Source organism: Stigmatopora nigra, chromosome 8 (genome assembly GCF_051989575.1).
Source record: "Stigmatopora nigra isolate UIUO_SnigA chromosome 8, RoL_Snig_1.1, whole genome shotgun sequence".
Taxonomy (NCBI): Eukaryota; Metazoa; Chordata; class Actinopteri; order Syngnathiformes; family Syngnathidae; genus Stigmatopora; species Stigmatopora nigra.
Window position 1 is genome coordinate 9130124 of NC_135515.1, and position 11308 is coordinate 9141431.

The 11308-nt window shown below is 41.6% G+C and overlaps 2 protein-coding genes and 2 long non-coding RNA genes across 4 annotated transcripts; 2 read left to right on the plus strand and 2 right to left on the minus strand.

Moving 5' to 3' along the window:
* The first annotated feature begins 1474 nt into the window (after window positions 1-1474).
* On the plus strand, window positions 1475-3012 carry her8.2 (hairy-related 8.2). Its single transcript, XM_077723385.1, has 4 exons — window positions 1475-1690; window positions 1788-1883; window positions 1969-2047; window positions 2305-3012. The coding sequence occupies exons 1-4, from the start codon at window positions 1628-1630 to the stop codon at window positions 2652-2654; spliced, it is 588 nt and encodes a 195-aa protein (XP_077579511.1). The 5' UTR covers window positions 1475-1627; the 3' UTR covers window positions 2655-3012.
* On the minus strand, window positions 1483-7148 carry LOC144200977 (uncharacterized). Its single transcript, XR_013327234.1, has 3 exons — window positions 6949-7148; window positions 2381-2532; window positions 1483-2307 (listed from the first exon to the last, which is right to left on the minus strand). It is a non-coding gene; the product is annotated as an uncharacterized LOC144200977 (long non-coding RNA).
* her13 (hairy-related 13) lies at window positions 6717-9487 on the plus strand. The gene is made up of 4 exons (XM_077723384.1): window positions 6717-6992; window positions 7069-7155; window positions 7611-7692; window positions 8172-9487. The coding sequence occupies exons 1-4, from the start codon at window positions 6906-6908 to the stop codon at window positions 8630-8632; spliced, it is 717 nt and encodes a 238-aa protein (XP_077579510.1). The 5' UTR covers window positions 6717-6905; the 3' UTR covers window positions 8633-9487.
* A 465-nt stretch (window positions 9488-9952) lies between these two features.
* On the minus strand, window positions 9953-11052 carry LOC144200042 (uncharacterized). Its single transcript, XR_013327026.1, has 3 exons — window positions 10934-11052; window positions 10221-10317; window positions 9953-10068 (listed from the first exon to the last, which is right to left on the minus strand). It is a non-coding gene; the product is annotated as an uncharacterized LOC144200042 (long non-coding RNA).
* Between the last annotated feature and the right edge of the window lie 256 nt (window positions 11053-11308).

Sequence of the window (11308 nt, forward strand, 5' to 3'; positions counted from 1 at the left end):
TAAACTGATTAAATGCTCCAAATTGCACCTGAATGTGTGCATGAATGAAAATGAATAATGAAAAACAAAATCTAAAAGCAAACATATGTGCTTATAGGCAGCATCTAACACATTTGATGGAGAGAAGAAAAAAAGATATTTGTTTGAATACCACAAGTCGCACTGACCTACAAGCAGCAGTAGTCCATATTGTACTTTAGGAGTTTTACACCAAAAGACGTGCAGCTCACTCTCCTGTAAAAATCCATTAATAAACCCCACTGGACCATAAGTCACAGGGTATGAAAAAGTACACTACATTGTGCTGCTTTATTTAATATCCCTATTTTTCAATACGTCTAACGAAACCAAAACTAGGCTGAAGTGAATATATTAGGATTTTTAGATAGAAACAGAAATAGTAAATTACATGTAGTTCCATTTGATGCCATCTCAAGGCTAAATCATGATATAGCCCAGTGCTCTGGACTGGTCATCTTGCCAGAGGCACCTCCCTTCTCCAACCTCACCGTCCAAACTCTCTGGGGGTCATTACTCCCCTCATGCTGATTAGGTTTGCATGAATACAAGCCTTTGTTTGCCTTCTGTTCCCACGACCCAGCATTCGTCTGGCAGTCGCGTGGCTCTAGTGCATGGGCCCTCCCTTCAAGCAACCCAAAGATGGTTGGGCGCCTGGTCAAACTGACATCTGCTCAGTAAAAACGGTCAGGAGCAGATGCTAGACTCAAAAAAACACAGAGTGGTCAATAAGCCCTTCATTAAACAAAAGGCACACTGCAGGTATGTTAATGATTCATCACTATGAACACACTTTATCATCATTTCAAAAGAGCTGTGGACTGCAGCAATAACTTAATTAAGAAGATGAACACTTTAATTATCCCACCAAAGAAAATTACATGACAACTTTAGTTAATTAAATTAATTATTAGTGAAAGCCAAATTTCCTTAGTGAATAGAATTGAAAAAAGTGCTTAGAGAAAACTCACTGGCTCCCAAATTTTAATGTTGTTTTGTATTTTTTCCCCCTTTAACCATCTAGGACCTGGCGTCCACATGTGTGGACATCACATTTTTGGTCGTCACAAGACAAAAAAGGGCTTGGCAACAAAAAAAAAATCTCAGAAACTACATCATGTAAAGTCTATCCACATCCTATTCCAGCTCATATACAGATGATTTGTCAACATTTTATTTTTCTCAGCCTATGGCCTTTTGGGAGTGGAGTCAAACCCTCCCCTTGCAGGTGTAACGTTGCTGCTACAAAGAAAGGCTAATGGGCTCCCAGGGCAAAAACATGGTAATTGCACACTCTTGTTCAACTCTAGGACAACAGGAAACTACACTTTTCATGGGTGGAGGCCTTCAAGGGAGTGCATGGTTTCAGGGCGGACATCTGTTGCTCATGCAGCAGCCCCCCAACCCCACCCACCCTCTCTACACCCTGGTTCTCTTGGTAAGTCTTTTGAATGGAGGCAGTGACCTGGCAGTCTTGACCGTGTGTGGGAAAATCCCACACCCAAAGAGTTTCTGCATTCACATGCTAATTGTGTTTGTATAAATAGGAGGGACATAGCGTGCCGAGGGCCCTAGAGACACACTGAGATTCGTAGGAGAGACTTCTAGTATGACTGCTTCATCTATGGCGCACACTGGAGGAAAACACCACAGTGCAAAAGAAGAGAGGAAGGTAATGTATAATTGAATATATTTCAGAATTTTGTTCCTTTCCTGTGACATCACTTAATCAACGTTGTGTATTTGTTTATTTTTCCTATCCATGACAGATTCGGAAGCCTCTAATTGAGAGGAAACGCCGCGAGCGAATAAACAACTGTTTGGATCAGCTGAAGGAGACTGTGATCTGCGCCTTTAGACTTGATGTGAGTATTCCACATGTTTCATCTCCAACACAATGTCTGAGGTGCAATTCCATTCATTAAATAAAAGCATATTCTCTCTCAACAGCAATCCAAACTTGAAAAGGCAGACATACTTGAGATGACAGTGAAACATTTGCAAAATATCCAGATGAATAAACTCAATGGTAAGAAAAATTTGCCAGATTATGATGGAATATCTTTCCTACAGTACATGTCTTTAAGTATAAAAATTAGGGTAATTTTCTAATTAATATTGTAATTGATGGGAATGAATTATTATTTTTTGTATTCATATTAAAGCTAACTTTTCACCCAGTACACATTAAAAAAAAACTTATGAGCATCTTCCTGGGAGACACCATTTATAGTCCCCCACCAGAGAGCGCTAAGACATTCGTTAACCAGCCATCCACCCTTCTAGACCCTGTGGAGGACAAGCAAAAATACAGTAAAGGGTACATCCAGTGTATGCACGAAGTACAGAGCACACTCCTGACCTGTGACTGGATGGATAAAACTCTTGGCTCCCGCCTGCTCAACCATCTCCTCAGGTCTTTACCGAGAACTTCTGAAGAACACACCCGACATCCTCCATTGAAGAATGATGCTCCGACTTCAGTCTGTCAAGGAAGCATCCCTCCATCCACATCTGTCAGAAGAGATATGAGACATCATCCCACCTGCCACGTATCTGGAATCGCCGGACCTCCAGAGAGAGATGCGCATCACAATTCTCAATTTAGGATACTGGAGATGTGGAGACCTTGGTGAAGCTCGCAGTTCAATCCGCATGCTGTTCACAAACCTGTGTTATGTATCTCATAGATATGCTGCTCAGAATGAAAACAAACTGGAGTAGTATTGTTCCAGGCAATATTGTTTTAGGCATTTTATAATAATTCTACAAATAGCCTTGCTCAGTACTTCCCTTCTGAAGTTGATTCCTCGTAGCCTGCATTGTAAAAGGCCCTTATTAATCTTTCAAGTATTTATTGTATTAACCATTCTATTTATTTGCTATTTCAATGTATCACGATTATTCTTACACTTTCTTGGCATTGCCTAGATCTTTTTCTTACCTTTATGCTATATATTAATATCAGTGATAATAAAAATATTATTTACTGAGGGTCTCCTGGCTGTATTAATGATTTCATTTGTGTTTTTCTGTAAGGCGATCACAATGCTAAAGTTTAGTAAACTACAGTCAATTATTAAAAGTATGAGGGACTGTTTGTGTAATGCATCAAGAACATTACTAAAAGGCATTGGAACAAACAAGATTGAAACTAAAACAAAACACGCCCAAAACACAAACCATGACAGTATCTACTGAACACACAATGGAGATCACTTGTATCTATTTTTCTCATCTCATTTTCTGAACCGCTTTATCCTCAATAAGGGGGTGCTGGAGCCAATCCCAGCTGTCTCCAGGCCAGAATCGGTGGCCATCCGATCACAGGGCACAAGGAGTCGGACAACCATGCACACTCATACATAAGGGCCATTTAGAGTGTCCAATCAGCCAACCATGTATGTTTTTGGAATGTGGGAGGAACCTGTGGGAGTATCTGGAGGAAACCCACAAAGGCACGGGGAGAACATGCAAACTCCACATAGGTGGACTTGGACCCAGAACTCCAGAGCTGTGAGGCCGACGTGCTAAACACTCACTCCACCGGGCCGCCGTGTCTATTTTTGTATGTACGAAAGTTAAACAGCAATGTAGTTAATTGTATGCAATCTGCTCTCTACTAAAAGTCAGAGTGATGCCATTACTCACCTTTAGTTGTATATTGTCCTCCATTCAAACCATTATTCACCATAACTGTCAGACCCCGGCCTAGATTGGTGGCTGGTTGTGCCTGCCACCCAATCACATGCCCAGCCCCTAATCACTCAAACATTTTCAGGTATGATTCTTTAGCCAGTGTGGAATATTTAAAGCCAAGAAGAACATGACCAGGCAGCTGGATCGTCTTAATCAGTTCACTGATCCCGACCAGGACTTCACTCTCACTCATTGTACCCTTCACTTTGGACTCCATGACATACTCCACGACATACTCCACGGTTACCGACCTCCCTTAAACGTCTAACTTCTTGCCTACTCAACTCCCTCTTGTACCTTTACTCCTCCCTTGGACAATTCTAATAAAGATTCGATATCCAGACTTGCTGCTCTTGCCTGCTTTGGGATCCTCCATCCCCAATTGTAACAATAACACTTTCTTCCCCTAACTTATCATTTGTTTTTAATGGGCCCTAATGAATTTGAGTGTGTTGTAAGAGAGATTAAAAATAAGAAAAACATCAACCGAGGCCAAGAGCCACAGTATATACAAAATATGATAAGAAGCAATGAGCTGCATGCAGCTCAAGAGCCACATGTTCGCCATCTGCTATAAGCTATGACTTCATCGTCCTTGACTTCTTTGGGTATCATCACACATCTACAACATGACATTTTTTTTTAAATTGAAAATTAAACAGCAATTTTTTCCTCGACATTTTGTTCTAAAATGTACTTCTACTTTCACGTGATAGAAATGTATCATAAAGAAAGCAATACTAAGTCATTGGTTGGACAAAGACAACTAATGCCATTCATCAATGGGATTTCAAAGCTGTACATATGGCCTATTCTCCTTCATTATGGTCGTTATGAGTGCCCCCCTTCATGGAGCCAGGCTGCGGGAGACAGAGGGGGATGCCTAGTCCCTCATCGCATCCCCTTTAACAAAGGCTGCTCGGGACAGCTGCTCCCAGTCCGCACCATTAAAGATGTGGTGCGGGGATCTTGGGGGTGGCGAGGTGCCAAAATCCTTCCACTTCAAAGGTCTGAGATGCTTCCTTCATTTGGGGCTGTAGAGTTTTACTGAGGCTTTTTTGCGCAATGACGCTCAACTGTGGCATTTCCGTGCACAATAAACGCTCACCGTATTTGTTGCGTATCTTGAGTCAAAAAAAGTAGACCATCAAGCCACCCTGGTGACGATTTGCATGAGAATGGAATGTACAAAACGCGAATAACAAGAGCAAAGAATCTATTATGCAGCAGAAAAAAAGTGGATTATTTTTTCAACTAAAGTGCAGGATTCTTGAAAAGTAGTAGTTTTGCGTTCAATTGCATTATGTGCGTCTGCACACAAATTGTGAATCGACAAATAAGAGTGAGAATAAATGCAAAATGCAGTAGCAGCAGTCTCAGGGCAACACCTGTCGCTTTCTTTGGATAAGGACACTTAATTCCCCCGGCTGATTCTGTTTGGGCCGAGGGGCCGCCAGCAGCAGCAGCTGCCAACTGAAGGCATCGCGTTACATCCGCCCCACATCCATCCCATGCACTCTTCTGAGGCTCGAACACAAAAGCGAGCAAGAAAGCATCATGCATGAAACGTCATGTCAGATATTATTGTTCAACCTGAACAATCTGGCAAGATCCAATATCAGAAAAAAAACGGTCTAAACTATGATTTCTTCTTTTCATCCTGTCACTTAAACACATTTCGTATTTAATTTATGGAATTTATTTTGCATGTAGGGTGGGCTGGTATTCAAGTGGTTTGTGGGTCCGCCTTACAGTTCTGGGACCCTGGGTTCGATCCTCCTAAGTGGAGTTTGCATATTCTCCTTGAGCTTGTGTGGGTTTTCTCTGGGTGCTCACACAGTCCAAATACATGCATGGTAGTCAGGTTGAACACTCTAATTTTCCCCTAAGTATGAGCGTGAATAGTTGTTCATCGCCGGCTGACCATCGATTCAGTGTGTCTCCTTCCTGATGCCTGAAGTCAGCTGGGACAAGCTACTGCACCCCCTGTGACTCGTGTGAGGAAAAACAGTTCAGAAAATGAATGACTTAATTTATACTTCATATGTATGTTTTGACTTTATATACAGTTTACATTGAGCTGTACAGCATAATGGGATGTGAGTCCAAATTTAAACAAAACATGATACAGTATATCTACTTATATTAGGGATGTAACAAACCTGTATCTGCAGCTCATTTGAAGTATTTTGATACTCTCGGTGGCTATCATCATCCATGCCACCAAACGTTTCAATCCAAGGGCCTTTGATCAATTTCATGGGATATCATGGACACGTTTGGGACAGTTACATTTTGTCTAAATGCCAGAAGAGATGCCACACAATTTTGATGTTTTTAAGTGATCTGAAAGATGAATGAATGCATGTATGGTGTTAATCTAGTAATCTCAAACGGTCTTTACCTGTGTTTTTACAATTTAGCTGTAGGATACTGTAATAAACAGCTTTGGAATTAAACTCTATAGTATACCCAATACAGTAGTATGTGGATGCGGGAATGAGAATGTGTGCATATGCCTGGCTACAAAATGGGATTTCAATTTGCGATCAGTCCACTAAATTATTATCATTATCAATCCCAGGCCGGTCCACACCATGTGGTGTTTGCATGTTCTCTCTGGACCTGCGTGGGTTTTCTCCGGGTACTCCGGCTTCCTCCCAGGTCCCCAAAACGTGCAATGTAAGCTGATTGAACAGTATGTTAGTGAATACATGTCCGTCTCCTTGTGCCTTGCGATTGGCTGCCCAACAATTCAGAGTGCTCGTAAATATAGGCTCCAACACCCCTGCGAACATCATAAGTAAAAGCAGGTGGGAAAACGAATGACTATTTTTACATATACCAGCTATTTTTCTCCATACCTTCTCTCAAATGTGAAAAACGAAGGCGTCTTAGCTTTGACACACGCACACACAAAAACAACCCAAAAAATCCCTTTATTAAAGCCTGTCCAGCTATAGTGACCAGAGACAAAGAGCTGCGTTTCTATTGGCTGCTGCCTTGTGCGCCCTGTTGTCGCGCAGCAGGAGCAACTCGCCCCCCATTCACATGTAAATAAGGCTCTATAAATACCAGCAACAGTCATCGGACGACCGCAGCACGTCTCGTTGGGATTGTACACGACATTAGTATACACACACACACAAATCCCGGCCGCGGAGGGAGAGGAAGCTCGAGCGAAAAACATGGCTCCTTCTGCTCGGCACAACAAGAGCGAATTTAACCTACCAGACGAGGAGTGTTTCTACGGGATCCACAAGTCGGACAGAAAGGTAAAACGGAGGCTGCGCTGCAAGTGGTATTTCCATGCAAAGGGAGTAAATATGGGGATTTTTGAATGCCTTGCAGACCAGGAAGCCTCTGGTGGAAAAGCAGAGGCGAGCTCGCATCAATGAAAGTCTGCAGGAGTTGAGGAGCTTGTTGGCCGATTCGGACGTGAGTTTTCAGCCAAATACTATTGCTTATTTCAAACGCAGAATGCAATAGTTTCATTGCATTTCAATCTCCCTTATTTAGATTGTTGACTACTGCTTATTTAATATGTTGACTGCTGCTTATTTAGTATGTTGATTACTAATTTATTTATCATTATTTATTGATGTATTATTATTTATTGATTATTTCTCAATTTGTTTTTATTTCTGCATGTCCCTACTTTTTATACCTGGGTTCAAATCCAGGTTGATCCACCTGTGTGGAGTTTGCATGTTTTCCCCGGGCCTGTGTGGGTTTTCTCTGGGTACTCTGGTTTACTCCCACCTTTCAAAGATATGCATGTTTGATTGGACACTCTAAATTACCCCTAGGTAGGGGTGTGAGTGTGTATGGTGATGATAAAGCGGTTCAGAAAATGAGATGAGACAATAAGCATTCAATTCAATTTGAAATAGTTGCACTCCAAGATGGAGAACGCCGAGGTGCTGGAGATGACTGTGAAAAAGGTAGAAGACGTCCTGAAGAGCAGAGTGCAAGGTTTGTCCCTCATTTTGCACCATTCAGAATGACAAACAAAACAAGAATTTATTGGAAAAGAGATGAGATTGGTCATTGAGCTGCAGAGAAAAGTAATAAGACGTGCTTCCCCATCAATTTCTCCAGGGTTGAACTATAGTTAAAGTACAGTGAGTAGTAGATCCACCTAGAAGATGCAATTTTGGGGAAGGAATTGCATTCTCTGTCATGAGTCCCTATCAGATCATTTTATTCCAATTGGAAATGAATGGGGACATAATTGGGGATACAATGGCCTTTTATGATCATTTTCCTTAGAAACTACATCATGTGAAAAGATAATTCTTTGTTTTTACACTTGTCAGGGCCCAATTAGCCTACATATCAAAGACAAAATAAAAATGCATGCCTTACAAAAAGTCTGGGTCTTAGAAGGTGAAATTGCAGGCTAAAACCAGCCCGACAAGTTGAATGACTCCCTAATGTTGTTTCATTAACAGAAGATGACACTGTGAGCCATGAAGCAAGTGAGAGGTTTGCTGCTGGCTATATCCAATGCATGCACGAGGTCCACATGTTTGTGTCCACCTGCCCCGGCATCGACGCAACGGTGGCGTCCGAGCTCCTCAACCATCTACTGGAGTGCATGCCCCTGAACGAAGACCACCTCCAGGACGTGCTGATGGATCTGATGACGGACACGCCCGGGAACGCTGGAAGCGCATGGCCCGGAGACTTACTCCGTTCAGCACTGGCTTCTCCTGGAGGGAGGAGCGTGTACAGCGGCTCGTCCCCCAACCTCTCGCCGGCCCCTTCCGGCACGTGCGGCGAGGACTCGTGCTCCGATCTGGATGACACCGACAGTGAGCACAACCAGAGTACCACACAAGCTTTGGAAAATGGGGAAGCTCTGAGCACGCCTATGACAACCTACCCCAGGTCCATGTGGAGACCCTGGTAAAAAGCCCACCCCTGGTGTGGATGGGTTGTATGATGCTGGATCTAGAGGAAAAATTGCACCCCAAAACAAACACTTAATAATTACAAATGAACGGATTCATCTACAGTTGCCACATTTGCGGATTAATGTTTGAGCAGTTTGTCTTCATTACTTTTTGGACAGACACATTGTTGCTGTGTATCTTTAGGATGTTTTTTCTGACTCTCTTTTGGACATGTGAAACATTGGAGTCCACTCTAAAACAGCAGAAAGTGTCTCAAACTGAGCTTTGGATTTTGCGGATTGATTTTTTTGAAGAGTGGATTTCCTTTAGGCAGCACAATGAAGAATTAGTTAGCACATCTTTGCAATTCCGAGGTCTTAGGTTCAAACTTGTGCGCGTTACCTCCAGCTTTCTTCCATTTTTCCAAAAGCAACTCTACACCAGCCCTTGATTTGAATGAGAGTTTGAATGGTTGTTTGTCTATGTCCCCCGGTCTGTCTGGCGACCACTCCAAGGTGAACCCAACCAAATTTATCTACGAAAGGCTCTAGCTCACTTAAGATGACCCTAAGGAGCATCAAAATTAGTTGGATGATTTTTGTGGTTTTTCATCCATGTTGATGACACTCTCACAATATTCACTTATAGCTCAACTGCTAAGGTCAAATGAGGACTATACCCCTCTTTATATGAATAACTTCACATAATGTACATAGAATTCGTATGGTGAGCTCTTTTTTTTTTAGAAACTGTAAGTTTGGCAGTGCCTCTGATTAATATAAATATTTCTAATGTATTTCATAAAGATTTGTACTGGTAGTTTATGTGTCTAGCAAATCCCAGAAAGAATGTTGTGTTGCTATTATGTTTACATCACTGAATTGTCATAATAAAATATTTGAAAGGAATGGCTTGAGTGAAATGTAATGTGACTCAAAAATATTCATCTTTTTGGGAAAAGCAATTTTTAAAAATAGAAATAGAAAGCTCATAAGCTCTTGTTGTGGAGATTTTATCTGTATCTAGTCCGGTCCTCGAGACCCCCTATTCCAGTCTGTTTTCCATGTCTCCCTCCACCAACACACCTTAATTAAATAGTCAGGATCTTGCTGATGAGTTGATTATTTGACTCAGGTATAGTAGAGGAGGGAGTCATGGAAAATAGACTGGAATAGGGGGTCTTGAGGACCGGACTTGGCCACCCCTGCTGTCGTAGGAGTCACATCACATTCATACCATGCACGACTAACCTCAGTCGTACCAATTTAGAAAGCTGATTCAGCAACTTAACAGGAAGTCCATCGAGTAAGTTAATTTGGATCAAATGTATCTTCTCACCTGCAAAGTTGAGGACTTCACAAATGCAGGGATAGAAATGAGCCTTCACTTTAATGGATGTCACTTTTCTTCCAGTTTATGTAATGTTAATGTATCACTGTATTCAAACAGGCACCTGTTTGAAAAGGTAAACGTTATTTACAATTCCCCATTACTACTGTACAAAATGTACAAAACGCTTGCATTAATTCTCATTAGACATGGCAGTGTACATGTTGTGGCTGGTGAGTGTGTTTCAGTTAACACTCCCATGCCATTGAGTCACACCTCTTGGCAGATGAGCTCATTGGCAAAAAGCTGTTACATCCTGTTGGGATAATGCAGGCTCACCATCACAATGCACTGACAGCCATATTCTTCCGTCCTGTCAGGAAAAAAAAAGCAAACGTGGAAAACACTCCGTAAAAAGGCGATTTGAGGTGATTTCACACTTTGAAGTTGATGACGTTATATATGATGTCAGAGATAGATGAGATGGTTGCGTTTTGAAACTTTTAAACTATTTAAGACAGCTAAGTGATGGACGGCTGCAATTCAGATGCCTGTAATTATCTGAGATGGGCTCCAGCACCCTCTGCAACCCTTGTGAGGATTACCGGTTCAGAAAATGAATGAATGATAAAAAGTGGTGGAGGGGTGTGAAAGTGACAGGAAACAACTGAAGGAGCTCCAGTGATCAAAGCTGACACTGACCATTTGACAGGGAAGTGTCAAAGCCTTGCAGACCTGAAAAGTCATTAAAAACAATACCACCGAGCTCAATTTCTTCAAAGAGAGGCATGCACACACACAGCAAAGCTACAAAATTATGACGGAAATAATGATAGTGCGGTTAATGCTTACAACCTCAAACTGAGAACACTTTAAAAACCAGTGCTGAACTTAGTCATATGGTCAATTTGACATTTAATTATAAATGTATTAAGAAATTTAAGAATCCTATCTTTATCCCATGAAGATCAAGAGTGAAAATTACTTACTGTAAGTTGTTAGAAAATCAAATCTGAAAAAAAAAGACATGTAAAATAGCTTTTCTTATCATTTAGGTCTTTGGATACATGCCTTAACCTATCAGAAAACAGAGCATCTTCACGCATCAGCTGCAGGTTGTTGGCCAATTTGTATGAGGTCTGGTTCAAAGGTCAACAAAATGCAGCAGTTGGCCCGAGAGAGATTTAACGGGCACTAGGCAGCATATGGCGCTGTGAGAGAACAATCACTTGCGCAAGCAGCACGCTGAACATCAAATGCTTACTGTATTGCAAGAACTCTAGTGCTTTTAGTTTGACTATTATTATCATTATTTAATTTATATTAGTATCCGGCAAACATTTGCAATCAGATTATCAATGCTA